The sequence below is a fragment of the Doryrhamphus excisus genome, linkage group LG4, assembly GCF_037039965.1.
Source record: "Doryrhamphus excisus strain RoL-2023G ecotype Guam linkage group LG4, RoL_Dexc_Guam_v1.1, whole genome shotgun sequence".
Lineage (NCBI taxonomy): Eukaryota > Metazoa > Chordata > Actinopteri > Syngnathiformes > Syngnathidae > Doryrhamphus > Doryrhamphus excisus.
In genome coordinates, this window is record NC_136360.1 from 22,695,862 (window position 1) to 22,715,733 (window position 19,872).

Consider the following 19,872-nt stretch of genomic DNA (forward strand, 5'->3'; position numbering starts at 1 on the left):
AAAATATATTATTATATTATAATATTATTTTCCAGACCCGACCTTGATCAGTAAAGTTCCACAAAGAACGATACCATGTTTATTAATATTATATTTTTACAATTTAAGCATAGAAAACTGTTTAGGACTTTCTAAATATGTTTTTTTAACATTATTAAAGACCTCCAGACATGACCTAACACCCCTATAATTACATTTTTCACCTGTATTACTCAATATAGTAAACATAATAAGAGTAGATAAGCAATTTAAGACAAATAAGATGCTTGTGTGTTGCTATAAATGTCCCCCCCCCCCCAGGGGAGATGACTCAAAGTTGGACAGGAAGTGACATCGGAGGTTTAGAGTTGAGTGTCAGCTTAACAACAGTAGCCTGTGTTTTTAATTCGGGATTATTATTGCGCCCGTTGTGAAATAATTCAAACCTGCAATAAAAGTCTGGTCAAGTCTGGTGCTTGTGCGTTTCACCGAACATTACAGTAACATAACGCCTTCTGAATGCCTTATATTTATATTTTAGTACATTTGGGTATTTTTATGCTTGAAAAATTTTTGTACACAAACTGAAAAATGTATGCAATAAATCTTTGACGTGAACCGGACAACATGCTAACTGAGCTTCCATGCTAATCTAAATTTCCCTTGTTGACAGCACGGTTTCCACGAGTATCAACGCAATGGCTGCAGTAACAATGGAGGATCTCTTACAACCTCATCTGCGTGGCATGAAGCAGAAGAAACAAATCCTTCTTTCGAAAGGACTGTGTAGGTCGAGCACAACGTCGGTTTCTGTTCCAAAAGCTATGGATGAGTTGCCAGATGGAAGCATGACCCTGAATGACCTATTGACCTTGTTTCTTTGTTTCTCCTTCCAGCCTTGGTCTACGGAACCGCTTGCATCATTGTAGCTGCTCTATCCTCCCTCCTGGACGCGGGGGTTCTTCAGGTAAACAATCAGTATGATGCAATTTCAGCTCATTTCTTGCCTGCTTGTTTCCTGGCTCGTGCATCGTTTGGAGTGCTTCCCAGCATGCCTTGCGGCACTTATTTAGATTCCATGGTTACCATTAATAGAATGGTTTATTTTTACCCCATCGTGGCCATAGTTGCCCTCTGTGTGTTTACTTTCCTTTTCCATCAGGGGCGTCCAAACTTTTTCCACTCCGGGCAAAATAATGACAAACTAGAAAATTACCACCTTGCCACCTGTGCTGTGAACCTCGGGCCCGGCGTGCCAACGGCTACCGTGCTAGCACCTAGCAAGACAACCTCAAGTACTGAAAAGGTTGATGCAGTCCCACAGTGTCCCCACATCATGCCATGTGTCTATTTGCCTTTAGACATTAGTAAATTAGTTTAAATGCTAACATGCTAACGGCTACCATGCTAGCACCTAGCAAGACAGCCTCAGGTCCCGAAAAGTTTGGGGCAGGCTCATAGTGTCCCCACATCATGCCATGTGTCTATTTGCCTTTAGACATTAGTAAATTAGTTTAAATGCTAACATGCTAACGGCTACCATGCTAGCACCTAGCAAGACAGCCTCAGGTCCCGAAAAGTTTGGGGCAGGCCCATAGTGTCCCCACATCATGCCATGTGTCTATTTGCCTTTAGACATTAGTAAATTAGTTTAAATGCTAACATGCTAACGGCTACCATGCTAGCACCGAGCAAGACAGCCTCAGGTCCCGAAAAGTTTGGGGCAGGCCCATAGTGTCCCCACATCATGCCATGAGTGTATTTGCCTTTAGACATGAGTAAATTAGCTAAAATGCTAGCACGCTATTTTTTCACCCTAAACTGTATTATGGAAAGCAGGAAGTGAACAAATGCTATATATATATCACTATATTGACAGTTACTATGGTACCCATTATGTCATTGGATGCTCATATCACCTCCTACTTGGGTACGGAACATAAATTAAATTAAATTAAATTAAATTAAATTAAATTAAATTAAATTAAATTAAATTAAATTAAATTAAATTAAATTAAATTATAAAATAAACAAAAATATAAAATAAACAATAATAATAATAATAAAATAAAAATACATAAATTAATTAAATTAAACAAAAATAAAAATGAATCAAAAAAATTTATTATGAAAGCAGGAAGTGAACACATGTAACAGTTACTGATTGTAAAAGTACCAGATGGAGGGGTAGGGTTTAATAAGCTTTGCTTCTTCCTACTCCTTTCGGACATGTGGAACTGGGAACTGATTATGGGATGCACTCAATTGTAATCTGATGCATGTTCAAATGAAATAAAACCATTACCATTACCATTTTTTGCAAAAATACAGATGCTTGTTTCATTTCTGCATATATATGCACCATATATGTATATATGCAACACCCCCAAATATGTCCACTTTTGTGAACAGTTACAGTTACACTCAACTTTCTTTAATTCTGGAATAAATTAGTTGTGCTCGTTCCTCAGGCGTCCCTTACAGTCATGGCTGCCATCAGTGGTCCGTTACTGGGTGTGTTCATCTTGGGGATGTTTCTTCCAGGCACAAACAAACTGGTGAGTTGTTTCATTCCTCCGGGATCATACCGCACCGCACTGTACTGTAATTCTTCTGTACAGATGAAAACATTAGTGGAATTTTTTTCAACTATATAATCGGCAATATGGACACGGGACACAAGGATTTTGGACAGCCGACATGGAATGAGTCAAATTGCAAGGAACGTGTAGGTTGTCACAGGTTTTATGTTTTTATAAGCAACCTCATTATTGAGCTTTTAATGTTTATTTTATCTTACCATAACATTTTGAATTTATCACAGACATATTTCAATAAAAAAGTACTGTAATTTCATATATTCTGTGCCATTTTTCTCATTGAAAATGTATTTTGTGTGCCCTGCTAAAATATTTTTTTTTGTAGTGTAACATTCTGTAACATTTTACATAATATTTCGTGAATTTGTTTATTTGTATTTTTTATTACCAACATGAAGGCTGCTAGCCCTTTAAAAAGAAATGCATTGTGGGAATTTGAGTTGCCTCTCTCTCTTTCCGTCGTCTGTCTGCACCGCCCATTGTTTCTACGTCCTGATTGGCTGTAGCTCATTGTCAATCAATGTCCTTCGCGCTGCTTTGCCGCGTCTGCTCCATTTGTGATGCTAGCTAGCTTGTAAATGAATCTCCGGTTCGAAGACTTCACCAATATGTGTTAACAAGGCTACAAATACGTTCCAGCACAGCGGAACCACAACAGGATGAAAAGATACAGTCACAGGAGTAAAAAGAGTAAAAAATATGCGTGAGTGACTTAATAATTACTTGTGGAGAAAAAAGTGTAAAAGTGTATGTTGAGGGGGTTTACTGCGTTAAAACATAGAGAATAATGACGTTGGCTACTTAGCGGATTTCACTTATTGCGGGATATTTTGGGGACTCGAACGCTGTACTGTAACATTCGTTTTACTTTTAACACTACATGTAACATTAGTTCGTTTTGGTTTTCTACCGCTTATCCTCACGAGGGTCGCGGGGGGTGCTGGACTGGTGGCCAGCCAATCACAGGGCACATATAGACAAACAACCATTCACACTCACTTTCATACCTATGGACAATTGGGAGTCGCTAATTAACCTAGCATGTTTTTGGAATGTGGGAGGAAACCGGAGTACCGCATGCAAACTCCGCACAGAGATGCCTGAGGTTGGAATTGAACTCGGGTCTCCTAGCTGTGAGGCCTACATGCAAACCACTCGGTCACCGTGCAGCCTCATAGTAATATTTTTCATTCATTCATTAATTTTTTACCGCTTATCCTCACGAGGTTCGTGGTGGCGCTGGAGCCTATCCCAGCTGTCTTGGGGCAAGAGGCGGGGTACACCTTGGACTAGTGGCCAGCCAGCCAATCACAGGGCACATATAGACAAACAACCATTCACACTCACATTCATACCTATGGACAATTTGGAGTCGCTAATTAACCTAGCATGAAACCAGAGTACCTGGAGAAAACCCACGCATGCACGGGGAGAACATGCAAACTCCACACAGAGATAGCCGAGGGTGGAATTGAACCCGGGTCTCCTAGCTGTGAGGCCTGTGCGCTAACCACTCGGCCCTACATGTAACATTGTCCTGAGGTCTGGGACGAGTAGGCAGGTACACTTGGACATTGCGGTCTCTAACGGTGTCTGTTTGTTTCAGGGTGCCTTCTCAGGCGTGACTGCGGGCCTCTGTGTGTCTTTGTGGCTGGCTGTCGGTTCCACTCTGTACCCGCCCAGCCAGGCGACCATGGGCGTGCTGCCCACTTACACAGACCGGTGTGAACCCGGAATCCTGAATGACACTCAACAGCAGCACTCCATTTCAACACCACTTCTCCCTGACAGTCCCGGGTCAGTGCCACCCAAAAAAAAAAAAAATAATAATAATGTGATACCGATGTCTACCGATACCACATTTATATGCTAATCCCTAATATAGGCATATAATATATATATGTATAATGTATTTTTACCAATACCCCTTTATCTTTCCAAAGCTAACACAAGACACACACAAATAACACAAATGTATTCTTATATAAAATATGTAATACATTAATTATCTACTCAGAGATGGGTGGAGATGCAAATACAACTGTACTCACTTAAGTTTACTGCCACTTTAGAATGATTTTACAGTGTGATGTTAAACATATCAGTATTGATATCCGACTCGGAAATTGAGACTTGGACATTATCAGCCGATTATCGGACATCCATATTTGATATGACTGTTATGTCTTTTATTTAAAGTGATTGTAAACTTTGACTGATGTTGTACCACATTATGTAATGTTATATTATGATATTATACTGCCTTATAGTTTACCTATGTATCAAAATTGGCAAAGAGTACATTTGGAATAAAGGAAGTGAACAAAAAAAAAAATAATAATAAAAATAAAAAATAATAAAAATAAAAAATTATAAAAATAAAAAATAATAAAAATAAAAAATAATAAAAATAAAAAATTAAATAAAATTTTAAAAAATCATTTTATAGGATGCTGTTTATGCAACATTTTATGATATTAGTGATATCCAAGATATAAATAAAGTAAATACATTTATCATTTTGCTAAATCTAGGGGCCTGCATGATTTCTACGCCATATCCTACCTCTATATTGGTGCCATAGCAGTCATCTCGGCTGTTCTAGTTGGGATCCTTGTAAGCTCCGTTTCAGGTAAGCAGATAAAGAGACTTGAGAGCTCATGAATGAAGTATTTTCCATTTGCTTAGTAACACAAACGTTGTTTTCTCTCTTGTGTCCTTGGGCAAAAAGGCTCATTTTGAGTAGTTAACTCACAAAAGTGGTTATCATTTCTCTCAACATGCAGGACCGACCAAGAGAGCTGATCTTAAACCGGGCTTGTTATGGTGGGACCTGGGGAAAAAGCAGGCGGCCATGCAAGCAGAATGCGAGGTAACTACCCCCAAAGTATTTCACGAAGAGTGTACATTCAGTCATGACTCGTGAGTTTTGTTAGTATTTCATTCTGAAAGGTCAGACGCAAATGGAGGTAATATTTCCCATAGGAAATCATGTCAATTAAATTAATCAAAAGTTACATTTTTATAGAGAATAATTCTCGATTTACATGCAGAAAACAATGCAAAAATAATTACAATAATTACTTATTGTCAATGTGGACTTCTGGTACATTTTGCAGAGAAATCAACAATGTTTCTCACCTTCTTTATAAATTGTTGGCACTTTTGGCCCCATGGCGGGTTATTTAATAGTCACACTCTAGTTCAGGGGTCTCAAACTCAATTTACTTGGGGGCCACTGGAGCTCGGGTCCGGGTGAGACTGGGCCGCATCAGGTTTTCCAAAAAAAAACGCATTTATTAAAAACGAAAAAAAAATAAAAAACTTTGCTTTGGTTCAAATTTTCTACAAGAAAAGCTCTGATAAAACATTCCACTGTTCTCAAATATCTTACTTTTTATTTTTCTACACAAAATAAGATGAAAAATAAATAAATCAAGAATAAAGAAAATCAATCAGTAATAAATATAATAATAAAACGGCAAATAATAAAAACTTAAGAAAGCACATATAGTTGGTGGGTAGACAAATGATTTTTTTCAGACAAAACACGACTATAGTCACATTTATACTCTTTTTATTTACAACATATTGCGCAACTGCAGGGTCTTGAGACACATGCTAACTCGCAAACTAGAGCTAGCGACCTAAACGGTAGCCTTCAAGTTATTTCCTTTCAACTTAAATAGCCAAAAACTTACCACTTCCACACGGATAGGGAGGATAACTATTAACAGTTATTTAACCTTTAACATGAACATTAATCAAACTCAAACTAGTGTCCTGCGGGCCACGTGTTTGAGACCACATAGATGTTTCTTTAGTGATGAATACTAAAATGAGAAAATAAATCAAACTAATTGATTTAAGAGATATGTTCTATATCCCTCAGTAATAGCCAGGTAACAAAAGAACCTTCAATTTATGAATATGATTCTTTTCAGGTTCATTTGACCATTTTTGGAAATTAAAATGGAGTATAGTGACAAAAAAAAACGCCAAAAGTATGAGGAAGCCTAAGAAGGTAACCAAGACATGAGAAGCAAATTTGATGGGTTAAAACCCACCCGTTAACATAAGAGAGGAAGGTTAAAACTTTCTAAATACGTGTTTTGACATGATTAAACCCCGCCACACATAAACTAACACCCTATTACCTCTTTTTTTTGTATCAAGTCTGGTGCTTGTGTGTCTCACCAAACATTACTGTAACATTACTGACACCTAGAGTCCAGAGCAGAATACTACATATTATTCACATTATCTTTGAAGGCATCTCCTGAATGCCTATTTTATATTTCTAAAGAGTGTAAAAACAGATAGCATTTAGTAGCATTTTCCATTTCGATACCGTTATTGTAGCAGCTAACACGAAGAACTATTTTTCCGGTGTAGTAACACAGCAGCAGGTTCCACTGTATTATGCATTTATATTATTTTTCGCCACATTTTTTTCCCCCTCCCAGGCTAAGCGGCGTCTAGAAAGACGAGAACTCGTGCGTTTGAAAGAGCCGCACAGACATCGTGACGACAGTCATGCAAAACTATGGAATAATGTTCAATATGTCACATTTCCGTCTCCGAGTGTATTACCTGAAAAAGATTTGCTGTTGCATTGATGTTTTTTTCTGTTATGTTTTTAATTCAGAATGTGGTTCTAAAACAACCCAGGTTTAAAAATACTGTGGGTAAAATAAACTTGTTAATAAAACAAATGTGGCTGTATTATCATCCCATGTACTACCTGAAAAATATATACAATTTTTATGCATAAAGAAAACAACTTTGAAGAGCAGAATTCATTTTTATAGATCATAATGAAGTTTACAAAAGTGTAGTTGAATGCGGTGCAGCGTCTCTCCACGGATTGTTCCTAATGGAGCCACTTCCGCGTGGCTCGTGCCCCCCCCCCCCCCCCCCGCCCCGGTGAGTCACCACTCATCAGCGGCCCTGTTGGAGTCCTCGTCCGCTACTGCGCAGTCGAGACGCTCCACTCCGGGAAGAGCCAGGTCCCTTTCGTTGAGCTTCTCCAGGAAAGACGAAAGCAATCGTTTGTTTAAATGGTCCGTCAGGGTCCTCTCCTCCTCCTCCACACGCACCTTCGCCACCTCCGTTTCTTCGGCGTTGGTGTCCGAGTTGAAGTGCGAGGGGGCCTCGCCGTGGTGGCTCAAGGACAAGCCGTTGAGCTGCTCTTCCTCCGTGGGGTTGCCGGCGTCCGCGCTGGATTCGACCTCCATTCTTGATACTAAAGTTGTCTGCAGGGCGACATTTTCCAGTTCTTTCAGGCGTTTGCTGTCGAGGCCGCGGCCGGGCGAGTCGTTTCCTGCCGGGTGGTGGTTGTCAAGAGGCTCGCCGCTCTGCTCCATGGTGCTGTGAAACAGGAATGCGGAACGAAGAAATAGAAAACATTACTTTGGTAACGACTGGACGGTGTCGCCCCCGCGTGGCAGATTGGGAATACTGCAACAAAAAGACAAGCGTTACCCAAACCACACAATACTATTCATTAACATCTTATCTTACTTTTTAATTTTGGATTTCTTTCTTACGTATTTGTGGATATGCACACACTGACAATTTAACCACACGTCAAAATCCTTATTTGTGTAGGAATACTTTATGATTAAATACTCAATTCCTACCTAAAACACAATAAATCGATCAACATAACCGACTAGCTGACAAATCTTCTAACAAACAACACATCACTGGAAAAACTAGTAAGTATTTTGCATTCAAAATAAAACAGTATTTTCCATTAATTTTGGAATTACATTTTTTGACGGATATCTTTCAGAAACACTTATTTAAAAAAGTGTCTGCAATGTTTGACGACTGTTTTTGCTTGTATTTTTACCCTTTGGGCCCCTTCAGGTGCATATGCGTGTGCACGGCGGCCATATTGGAACGGTACTTTTGCGACTTACGTGGTCTGCAAGTCACCTAATACATTGTGAATGTACAAGTGAATTTCCTAAATTATCATATAATATTTTTCGCGCACCCAACCGATGAAATAACGATTATATATAACACATTGATTTTTGAAATGTATTACTCCGCTCAGGCATCGCAAATGGCGCCTCTATCATTATCTTATTCTCCTATTGGTTGACTTATGAGTATAACTGTACGCTATTGGTCAACAGTCATTTGTTTTTTCTTCCGAGCGGAAATACTTACTACTCAGGGCGACCGCTCGACTAGCAGTTCAACAGGTAACCATTGGCGAGTCTTATAAACATTACATATTATCAATTTACTTTTGAGAATGTAGAATCTACACCGAGAATGTAGATTATGAAAATAAATAAAGTTAACAGTAGCGGCGCGGTACGTGTTTAGCTAGCTTACCACAAGTCAAGCTAACCGCAACATAGCTTGGCACACAACAACTTAAACCACGAATTGAAGCTATTTGACTACGTTATTACCGTCATTAATTCATAAATTTATTACCGTCGTTGTTACCGTGTGCTTTTGACATGCAGGTGCGAGGACGGAGCATCACTGACAATGTCCTTCAGGGATTTGAGAAGTAAGCTATCATCACAACAACATAAACGCCATGACAACGCATTTTCAACCCCATGCACGTGCTCATATTTTTGTTTTTTTCTTCCAGATTTTACAGAAATGATGAGGGCGTTGGGTTATCCTCGTTTGATATCCATGGAGAACTTCAGAACACCTAACTTCAACCTGGTGGCAGAAATCATGATATGGCTTGTGAAAAGGTACAATATCACCTGTTCAGACACAGTCTCAAGTTCTTGTTTATTTTTTTAATGCACAAAACTAGACACACACAAACTAATAAAAGCACGTCTAAAAACCTCAAGGTAGGGCTTAAGAAGAAGAAACTGATGTTTGGGTTGGTCACCTGTTCAGACACAGTCTCAAGTTCTTGGTTTTTTAATGCATAAGATTAGACACATGCAATCCAGAAAATCATATGAAAATGAGGGAAAAAGTGGGCTAATAAATTAACAGTAAAAGCACAAATACTGCAGATTTCAGAAAACAACAGATGGAATGATACAGCGCTCTACAAGAAGCAACAAAGTCTGTAAAATTTAATAATTAAAAAAAAAATCCAAAAATTGTTACAACTATAATGATAACAATAATAATAATAATAATATTACAACCAGGGCTGCACGGCGGTCGAGTGATTAGCGCGCAGACCTCACAGCTAGGAGACCAGGGTTCAATTCCACCCTCTGCCATCTCTGTGTGGAGTTTGCATGTTCTCCCCGTGCATGCGTGGGTTTTCTCCGGGTACTCCGGTTTCCTCCCACATTCCAAAAACATGCTAGGTTAATTAGCGACTCCAAATTGTCCATAGGTATGAATGTGAGTGTGAATGGTTGTTTGTCTATATGTGCCCTGTGATTGGCTGGCCACCAGTCCAGGGTGTACTCCGCCTCTCGCGTGAAGACAGCTGGGATAGGCTCCAGCACCCCCGCGACGCTCGTGAGGATAAGCGGTAGAAAATGGATGAATGAGTTCTCCTATTTTGTGTGGAAGTGGTAACTTTTTGGATTCTTATTTTATCTTTCCCCACCCTCGACCATCTCTGTGTGGAGTTTGCATGTTCTCCCCGTGCATGCATGGGTTTTCTCCGGGTACTCCGGTTTCCTCCCACATTCCAAAAACATGCTAGGTTAATTAGCGACTCCAAATTGTCCATAGGTATGAATGTGAGTGTGAATGGTTGTTTGTCTATATGTGCCCTATGATTAGCTGGCTGGCAACCAGTCCAGGGTGTACCCCGCCTCTTGCTCGAAGACAGCTGGGATAGGCTCCAGCACCCCCGCGACCCTCATGAATGAAAAAGCGGTAGAAAATGAATGAATGAATATTACAATGATAATAATAACAGGGGAAAACAAGACATGATTATATCTTGCAAAAAGCTTTTTCTTCAGCCTACTCCTTTTGGGCTTGTGATCAGAATACAAATATAAATAATGGAAAGTCATATTTTGATGCACTGTAATGTTTCATATATTTGCCCAAAAAAAAAAAAAAAATCTGTCTATCTATATCCAGACAGCAGAAATAATTGTGTTTTGTTTCACGGCATAGATATGAGCCTCAAATGGATATTCCCGCAGATGTGGACACAGAATCCGACAGAGTATTCTTCATAAAGGCTGTGGCTCAGTTTATGGTAATATCCCTATTTACATTACTTCATCCACGAGGTACCTGCTGGTCATCTGGTATGTATACCAGATGTATTTTCTCCCAAGGCGACTAAAGCTCACATCAAGCTGAACACCAAGCGCCTCTACCAGGCTGATGGCTACGCCGTCAAGGAGATGCTGAAGGTCACCTCGGTGCTCTACAGCGCCATGAAGACCAAGCAGATGGGCCTGGAGGACCGAGTGGAGGAGGACGGCAGCAAGTTCAAATTTGACATTAGCTCACGGGTATAATGAGTTTTCCTCAATATTTAAGATAAAATATATATATATTTTTTAAAGTTTTCAGTCTTCTGTCCTCCTTTAGATTTCCGACCTTAAAGAAGCTCGACAGTTGGCGTCTGAGGTCACGTCTAAAGGAGCGACGCTTTATGATTTACTGGGCAAGGAGGTGGAACTTAGGGTGAGTGGAAGCACAGACACTTTAAACGAGTCCTTATTGTCTCTTAGCGTAAAAGGTTCTGCGTACATGATTAGGAAAAGAGAACCGCGGCCATTGCAAGACCGCTGGAGATCGATGGCACCGAGAGGGCCCTCAGAGCCGCCATCAAAGAGGCCTTGGTACGTATTTCTCTTCATACAATAACATAATTGAAGTTATAGTATACCGCCATAATTTCTTCTTATTAAGGAAACGGTGGAGAAGACCAAAGAAATGTTGAATAATATTGCTTCTGACGAGGCCAGTCTGGATGCCAAGGTAGAAAAGAAACAACAGGAACTGGAGAGAAGTCGAAAGAGGCTCCAGACGCTGCAAAGCGTGCGGTGAGTCGACGGTGTTACCACGATAACGTTCATTTTCTACCGCTTATCCTCACGAGGGTCGTGGGGGGTGCTGGAGCCTATCCCAGCTGTCCCATCCTGGACTGGTGGCCAGCCAATCCCAGGGCACATATAGACAAACAACCATTCACACTCACATTCATACCTATGGACAATTTGGAGTCGCTAATTAACCTAGCATGTTTTTGGAATGATGGAGGAAACCGGAGTACCCGGAGAAAACCCACATATGCACGGGGAGAACACGCAAACTCCACACAGACACGGCCGAGGACGGAATTGAACTCGGGTCTCCTAGCTGTGAAGCCTGTGTGCTAACCACCCGCCCGCTGTGCAGCCCTGGTTCAGTATATTTTTCATCAAAATAGTAGTCATGCCAAAATGTTGTGTTGCTGCTGGATGTTCACAGTATCCGAGTGATACTGTTGTGGGGGTGCTGGAGCCTATCCCAGCTGTCTTTAAGCGAGAGAGGCGGGGTACACCCTGGACAGGTTGCCAGCCAGCCAATCATAGGGCACATATAGACAAACAACCATTGACACTCACATTCATACCTATGGACAATTTGGAGTGGCTAATTAACCTAGCATGTTTTTGGAATGTGGGAGGAAACCGGAGTACCCGGAGAAAACCCACGCTTGCACAGGGAGAACATGCAAACTCCACACAGATATGGCCGAGGGCGGGGAAAGAAAGACAAAATAAGAAGCCAAAAAGTTACCACTTCCACACAAAATAGGAGGAGAACTCATTCATTCATTCATCCATTTTCTACCGCGTATCCTCGCGGGGGTGTTGGAGCCTATCCCAGCTGTCTTCGGGCAAGAAAGGCGGGGTACTCCCTGGACTGGTGACCAGCCAATCACAGAACACATATAGACAAACAACCATTCACACTCACATTCATACCTATGGACAATTTGGAGTCGCTAATTAACCTAGCATGTTTTTGGAATGTGGGAGGAAACCGGAGTACCCGGAGAAAACCCACATATGCACGGGGAGAACATGCAAACTCCACACATTGGAAATTGAACTTGGGTCTCCTAGCTGTGCGCTAACCACTCGACCGCCGTGCAGCCACCACAATAACAGTGATTGATACAATACTAAAGTAGGCGGGAAAACCTGAGTACCAATATTGAACTAGTGGTGTCTCGGTCATGAACGAACGGGTCAAAAGAACTAGTTCTTTTTTGTGAACTGAATAAACGAGGTCACCTTCCCTAAAATACCCGTTCAGTTCAAAAAAAAATTTTTTTATGTTTTTTTTTTTGTCTTATCCTATCGTCGCGCCTCGCTCTGTGGGTGGGCGGGGTTAGCTGACTGAAAGACCGAGACCGAGAACTTGACCGACACTGTCGGTTCATTCCGTTCACAAAAAAGAACTAATTCTTTTGACTTGTTCGTTCATGACCGACACACCAGTAGTCATTATGTGTTGTTGCGCTGTTGAGTCGGAACCAAAAATGAACCAAAATGAACATGAACATAAACGAACTGACTCGACACGTCTGACCGGGTTTTCGCACAGGGGGAGATCACACGACCAATCGACCGAAATGAACGGATCTTTTTTACTTTTTATCTTTTTACTTCAGTTCTTCAAAAACCAGTGACTTTTTGTAGTCTTATTGGACACTTTTGGAGATTAATATCACTAAAAGAAGTCACATGGCTCGGCCTTGCTTGTGATATTAATAAAAACATATATGATACACGTATGTTCATCTACCACAACATCCATAAAAAGGACATGTTCATGTGTCTTTAAGGTCATTCAAGGTCATTAAGGTCATCAATGTCTCTCTTGTCCGCTCACTTTTTTTTTTTTTTTTTTTTTTTTTTAGACCAGCGTTCATGGATGAATACGAGAAGATCGAAGAAGAACTTCAGAAGCAATATGAGATCTACGTGGCCAAGTTCAAAAACCTTTGTTTCCTCGAGTCTCAGCTGGAAGATTATCATCAGCTGGAGCAAGAGAGGTTTGAGGTAGGTTCAAAGGATGCTTCATGGAAGTAGGACATCATTAAGTCATTCAATCCCAGACCATTTAATCCCAGTCGTTCCTCTCGGGATCGGACATTTTTTGTTGATTTTTGGACAGATTTTTCAAGGCACAGAGTATTGTGTTCTTGGCTTATAACAAAAGAAAGATGTCTAAACAATGATGTAACACTTTAAAAAAAAAAATTTACACCATTAACTATTGCTGCATGGCGGACGAGTGGTTAGCACACAGGCCTCACAGCTAGGAGACCCAAGTTCAATTCCATCCTCGGCCATCTCTGTGTGGAGTTTGCATGTTCTCCTCGTGTACTCCGGTTTCCTCCCACATTCAAAAAAAAAACATGCTAGGTTAATTAGCGACTCCAATTTGTCCATAGGTATGAATGTTAGTGTGAATGGTTGTTTGTCTATATGTGCCCTGTGATTGGCTGGCTGGCCACCAGTCCAGGGTGTACCTCGCCTTTCGCCTCAAGTCAGCTGGGATAGGCTCCAGCATACCCCCACAATCCTAGTGAGGATAAGCGGCATAGAAACTTACAAGAAGAAAGTTGAAATAGTTAACAAAATTGGAAAATCAGCTGTAATTTTGCAAGAATAAAGTCAAAATATTGAGGGAAAAAAATTGGCAATTTGACGAAAATAAACTTGTAATATTATGAAAAAAATTATGTCATTTTATTTTGGAAGCAATGACTGGAAATATTAAATAATATTCTTCAAAGTTGTAAAATTATGAAATAGATTTGTAATTTTTTGAAAATTAAGTTGGGGAAAAAGTTCTGATATGTGAATAAAATCATAATTTACTAAAATAAATTTTTAAAAAAGTTTAAATATTTGGAAAATTAAAAAAAAAAACATTTTTAAAAATGTAGCAATAAAAGCTATGTATTAAACGTGGGTTTTCTCCGGGTACTCCGGTTTCCTCCCACATTCCAAAAACATGCTAGGTTAATTAGCGACTCTAAATTGTCCATAGGTATGAATGTGAGTGTGAATGGTTGTTTGTCTATATGTGCCCTGTGATTGGCTGGCCACCAGTCCAGGGTGTACCCCGCCTCTCTCATATGAAGACAGCTGGGATAGGCTCCAGCACCCCCTGTGACCCTTGTGAGGATAAGCGGTAGAAAATGAATCTACATGAAATATACCATGAACTATTCACAATTTCTACATTTACAATTTTAAAAAATGTGTACGTGTGCATGTGTTAAAATTTCCCTTCAATGCGTAACCTATCTGGCGCAACACTTCCTGGTTGCTACATACGTGGCACTCTTTATAAAATGCACTTCTGCCATTTTGTGGTAGTTTTTTTCACCTTAAAACTGCACCAAACATGATCTTTTCTATTGTGGAGTTGCATCATCACGTCTTTGTGCCTCTTGTGGGAAAAAAAAGAAGGCCAAATCTGTCTTTGGGAGCAAGTGTACGTGTTCTGTACCTTATGTAATATGATTCTCCTGTCTGCTTTACCGCTCACTTGTCTTCTTTATGTTGTCCATTTCAATGTAGGAGACTGAGAACACTCTTAGGATGATGCAGCAAAATCTGAAGGAAGAGGACAGGGATCTCATGAGGAGCTCATGTGAGACCAACAAGACCTGAAATCTTCTTGTCTATGTTTACACGTATAAAATATAACACATAATAACAAAGAGGGCAGCCACTAACATGTTAACATTCATTTCTTGCAGTGAAAGATGTGGACTCTGACATGGACGTCCTGGAGGACGAAGTGGACATGGACAGTGACTTGGAAGAGTCTCGGCCCTCCAATCCACGGCCCACTCGAAATGGCATGATGGCTGCCAAACAGACGAGCGATTTGTTCAGTATGTCGGATATTTTTGTTTCTTTCTTTTAACTTACCTTTTATACATTTTAAGACATTTTTGTTTTTGTGTTACTACCCCAACCTTCCATAAGTGGGTCAAAAATGACCCGGTCAGGTTGTTTTCTTGAAATATTTTTATAATGAAAAAATGTTATCATTTCATATTCCAGGTATTCCTCAAAAAACATGTTTTTAATATCATGCCATTCACATTTTTAACTTATTTATACATTTTAAGAAATTTTAGTTTTTGTGTTACTACCCCAACCTTCCATAAGTGGGTCAAAAATGACCCGGTCAGGTTGTTTTCTTGAAATATCTTCATAATGAAAAAAAATTATCATTTCATATTCCAGGTATTCCTCAAAAAACATGTTTTTTTTCATATAATGTCATTAAAACTTTTAACTTGCCTTTTATACATTTTAAGAAATTTTAGTTTTTGTGTTACTACCCCGACCTTCCATAAGTGGGTCAAAAATGAAAATTTTTCATCATTTCATATTCCAGGTATTCCTAAAAAAACATGTTTTTGATATCATGCCATTCACATTTTTAACTTACATTTATGTAACACACAATGGATCCTCACATTTTCTATTGTTGTATGGGGTCATTTTCTTTTTCAAAGATGTAAAAAAGTGAAAAATGAAGATGTTTCTAACATGAAATCATTCTTGTGTGGTCCTAAATATAATACTAAATATCATACAAGTGATTATTCCTAACCAAAATGGCAATATTAGCATAAAAAGGCATTGATTCTAGTATGGGTCATTTTTGACCCGCTTATGGAAGAGTGTAGGGTCCACTCACTCATTCATCTAAAGGTTAAGAGGGCAGATTCAGTAGTAGCACATTGTCACCCTTATGTCACTTTTCGAAGTCTTATGCAGCGTCTGTGTTTTGATCTGACAAATCTTAAGTAAGTTTAATCAAGTGTAAAATAACTGTAGATTCTGCAGGTAAAAAAAAAACATCTCTTATTTTAAATTTGGTGGGACCAAGTAAGCTGTGTGGTAGAACAACATTTTTCACATAAAGCACAGAAATTTTTAAAACAATTATACTTTGATACTTCCAGTATTGTATTCATCTCTACCAGTATTACCATTAATATTTAACATTCTTCCCTCCAGGAAGAGGGGCAAGATTCATCGGGAACATGCAAGGTGGTGACAGCGACGAGGTAAAGACCGCTTTTATGGGATCCAACAACAATCTGTGTCCATCTCATCTCTTTCTTTGCACTCATCTGTTCATTCAAAGCCAACATTAGCCATTCCCAGACGGCCAAAACCGAAGGGAAAGGTTTGTGACGGGTTATTGTTTAGTTAACTGTCGATTTTTGTGTATTCCAATTAGAATAATAATCCATCCTGACATCCTACTTTCACTGTAAGCCCTCCTGCAGTACAGTAATCCCTCGTTTATCACGGCTAGTTGGTTCCTGACCCGACCTTGATAAGTGAATTTCAGCGAAGTAGGTGAGATAAATTGTGTATTTTCGTAGTAGAATAATAATCCATCCTGACATCCTACTTTCACTGGAAGAAATCCCTCGTTTATCACGGCTAGTTGGTTCCTGACCCGACCTTGATAAGTGAATTTCAGCGAAGTAGGTGAGATAAATTGTATATTTTCGTAGTAGAATAATAATCCATCCTGACATCCTACTTTCACTGGAAGAAATCCCTCGTTTATCACGGCTAATTGGTTCCTGACCCGACCTTGATAAGTGAATTTCAGCGAAGTAGGTGAGATAAATTGTATATTTTCGTAGTAGAATAATAATCCATCCTGACATCCTACTTTCACTGTAAGAAATCCCTCGTTTATCACGGCTAGTTGGTTCCTGACCCGACCTTGATAAGTGAATTTCAGCGAAGTAGGTGAGATAAATTGTGTATTTTCGTAGTAGAATAATAATCCATCCTGACATCCTACTTTCACTGGAAGAAATCCCTCGTTTATCACGGCTAGTTGGTTCCTGACCCGACCTTGATAAGTGAATTTCAGCGAAGTAGGTGAGATAAATTGTATATTTTCGTAGTAGAATAATAATCCATCCTGACATCCTACTTTCACTGTAAGAAATCCCTCGTTTATCACGGCTAGTTGGTTCCTGACCCGACCTTGATAAGTGAATTTCAGTGAAGTAGGTGAGATAAATTGTATATTTTCGTAGTAGAATAATAATCCATCCTGACATCCTACTTTCACTGGAAGAAATCCCTCGTTTATCACGGTTAATTGGTTCCTGACCCGACCTTGATAAGTGAATTTCAGCGAAGTAGGTGAGATAAATTGTATATTTTCGTAGTAGAATAATAATCCATCCTGACATCCTACTTTCACTGTAAGCCCTCCTGCAGTATAGTAATCCCTCGTTTATCACGGCTAGTTGGTTCCTGAACCGACCTTGATAAGTGAATTTCAGCGAAGTAGGTGAGATAAATTGTATATTTTCGTAGTAGAATAATAATCCATCCTGACATTCTACTTTCACTGTAAGCCCTCCTGCAGTACAGTAATCCCTCGTTTATCACGGCTAATTGGTTCCTGACCCGACCTTGATAAGTGAATTTCAGCGAAGTAGGTGAGATAAATTGTATATTTTCGTAGTAGAATAATAATCCATCCTGACATCCTACTTTCACTGTAAGAAATCCCTCGTTTATCACGGCTAGTTGGTTCCTGACCCGACCTTGATAAGTGAATTTCAGTGAAGTAGGTGAGATAAATGGAATATTTTCATAGTTGCAGCATAGAAAACTTGTGTACAAGCTTCAAAATCCATCCATCCATTAGTTACCTTTACACTCATAATACCAATATGGTAGACATAATAAAAATAAATAAGGCATTACACGATATAAACATACTAGGGGAGTTGAATGGCAGGTGAACAGGAAGTGCAAACCTGCAATAAAGCCTGTTTTTCCGGCAAGTCAAAACCTTACTGACACCTAGGGATCAGTGTAGAATACTACATTACTCAATATGTTTTGTTTATTGTAGGCAAAAACACAGTAGTTGCTGAAATATGCATATTTTAACTAATAATAGCCTTTATTGGGTCAAGTCAAGCGTGGATAGAGGTATTACTGTCCTCTGAAAATTGTGTCCCCCCCCCCCCCGTTCTAGCAATAAATAGATTACTAGTACTTTTTGTGTTATCGTACTTCTATTCTAACATACAATTGCGAATTCAAGATGGCTTTTTTTCTGCTTTTAGTCCGAAGACAGTGAAATCGAGGTGGACGAAGACGACGACGAAGAAGGTGAGGACGAGAGCAAAGCGTTGGACGATGACAGTTTGGAAGACCCCGTGTCGAGGGCCACTCGCTCCTCCAGGGGACGCGTGAGACCACCTCTGTCTGAGGAGAGCGACAACGATTTCTGATTTTTAGAAACTTTCATTCGCATTGTATAAATCGTATTGTAAATTGTATAGCACGGAATATTGTAATAATAATAATAATCCATGTGAATTTTCTAATTAAAGTCCTCTCTGTATCATCTTCTAGTCTACGGCTTTTTATTGGAGTAGCATTGTAGTCAACGTAATCAAAGCCAATGTTGAATTTGTATTTTGGATTGGTCCATGGCTTTATTGAAAAGTGATACCAATGCAGTATCATAGTGTTTATGCTAGAACTACTTCAAAGTAGGACAATAGATCAAAGCCAAACTCGGTCAAAACGTAATCTAGTATATTGAAAGTATATTGAGTGTCGAATTTGGAAGATAACTTTATTCTCTTCACAAACATTACCTCGAATTTGAGAGAAAACTTTATTTTCTTCACAAACATTAACTTTCACTCCTTGCTACGTGAGAACCTGAACGCCGCATCGCAACCACAACAGGAAGAAGCGGAGGAAAAGAAAATCCTGTCCATCGCGCCCACCCCTCCGGGTGGCAACCACTCCCCTTATAATCGTTCCGGGGTGAATTATGTACCGGTAACCAAGCACTACAATATCATATCTTTTTGTTTATGTGCCCCATTTGCTTGTCTAATTTAAAGATTTCTATGATATTCTATCATGTATCAACATTATAGCCCAGATTCATATATAAATAGATACATAAAAGTAAATAATCAACTACCTTGGTTTGTTTCCAGCAGTGGTAAAGGTCTGAAGAGATATGAAACATGAGTGCCTCTGACTCTGATCATGATATAACCCACGACACACACGTATTCGCTGTTTGTGACGTCTAATTCTCAGCGTCGACGCCGCCCTGTTTGTTAAAATGAATATCGGCTGTGTGCATTGCCATTTAAGGCATTATGGCTGGTAGAAGTGCACCGTTTCTACCTAAATGGAAGGTATATTTTTCTTTTTCGTAAATTAACAAGGCTGCATTTTTTAACTTGCTAAGATTGTCCCTAATAGATTATTATTATTATAACTACAACACAAGATCTATTATTAACATAAAC

General features: G+C 39.5%; 3 protein-coding genes across 6 annotated transcripts in view; 2 read left to right on the forward strand and 1 right to left on the reverse strand.

Annotated features, from left to right (window-relative positions):
* slc5a5 (solute carrier family 5 member 5) overlaps nucleotides 1-8,421 on the forward strand; it is a 21,666-nt gene extending 13,245 nt beyond the window's left edge. For both annotated transcript variants that reach the window (XM_078790393.1, XM_078790392.1), the window contains 7 exons: nucleotides 653-765; nucleotides 876-946; nucleotides 2,451-2,537; nucleotides 4,186-4,376; nucleotides 5,114-5,211; nucleotides 5,366-5,451; nucleotides 7,046-8,421. In XM_078790393.1, the coding sequence (XP_078646519.1) occupies nucleotides 653-765; nucleotides 876-946; nucleotides 2,451-2,537; nucleotides 4,186-4,376; nucleotides 5,114-5,211; nucleotides 5,366-5,451; nucleotides 7,046-7,198 (799 nt within the window). In that variant the 3' untranslated portion in view covers nucleotides 7,199-8,421. The remainder of the gene's footprint in view (nucleotides 1-652; nucleotides 766-875; nucleotides 947-2,450; nucleotides 2,538-4,185; nucleotides 4,377-5,113; nucleotides 5,212-5,365; nucleotides 5,452-7,045) is intronic.
* Nucleotides 6,737-15,117, reverse strand: LOC144898376 (uncharacterized). Of its 2 annotated transcripts, none has more exons than XM_078790396.1 (2): nucleotides 15,027-15,117; nucleotides 6,737-7,949 (listed from the first exon to the last, which is right to left on the reverse strand). In XM_078790396.1, the coding sequence occupies exon 2, from the start codon at nucleotides 7,943-7,945 to the stop codon at nucleotides 7,511-7,513; it is 435 nt and encodes a 144-aa protein (XP_078646522.1). In that variant the 5' UTR covers nucleotides 7,946-7,949; nucleotides 15,027-15,117; the 3' UTR covers nucleotides 6,737-7,510. The 2 variants fall into 2 exon arrangements, with proteins under 2 accessions (XP_078646522.1, XP_078646523.1); XM_078790397.1 differs by lacking the exon at nucleotides 15,027-15,117 and having other exon boundaries at nucleotides 6,737-7,603; nucleotides 7,679-8,023.
* Nucleotides 8,693-18,934, forward strand: cluap1 (clusterin associated protein 1). 2 transcript variants are annotated; one of them, XM_078790394.1, is made up of 13 exons: nucleotides 8,693-9,117; nucleotides 9,205-9,316; nucleotides 10,671-10,755; nucleotides 10,838-11,017; nucleotides 11,097-11,192; nucleotides 11,267-11,350; nucleotides 11,421-11,554; nucleotides 13,423-13,564; nucleotides 15,098-15,170; nucleotides 15,280-15,417; nucleotides 16,559-16,608; nucleotides 16,689-16,730; nucleotides 18,658-18,934. In XM_078790394.1, the coding sequence occupies exons 1-13, from the start codon at nucleotides 9,096-9,098 to the stop codon at nucleotides 18,823-18,825; spliced, it is 1,326 nt and encodes a 441-aa protein (XP_078646520.1). In that variant the 5' UTR covers nucleotides 8,693-9,095; the 3' UTR covers nucleotides 18,826-18,934. The 2 variants fall into 2 exon arrangements, with proteins under 2 accessions (XP_078646520.1, XP_078646521.1); XM_078790395.1 differs by lacking the exon at nucleotides 16,689-16,730 and having other exon boundaries at nucleotides 8,699-9,117.
* The last annotated feature ends 938 nt before the right edge of the window (nucleotides 18,935-19,872 follow it).

What these genes read in the sequence shown, in the direction of transcription:
- LOC144898376 (XM_078790396.1), bottom strand. Translation starts at nt 7,945, where the DNA reads ATGGAGCAGAGCGGCGAGCCTCTTGACAACCACCACCCGGCAGGAAAC.
- cluap1 (XM_078790394.1), top strand. Translation starts at nt 9,096, where the DNA reads ATGTCCTTCAGGGATTTGAGAA. An exon ending in ATGATATGGCTTGTGAAAAG is followed by an intron (nt 9,317 to 10,670) that starts GTACAATATCAC and finishes TTCACGGCATAG; the next exon opens with ATATGAGCCTCAAATGGATA. An exon ending in AGGCTGTGGCTCAGTTTATG is followed by an intron (nt 10,756 to 10,837) that starts GTAATATCCCTA and finishes TTTTCTCCCAAG; the next exon opens with GCGACTAAAGCTCACATCAA.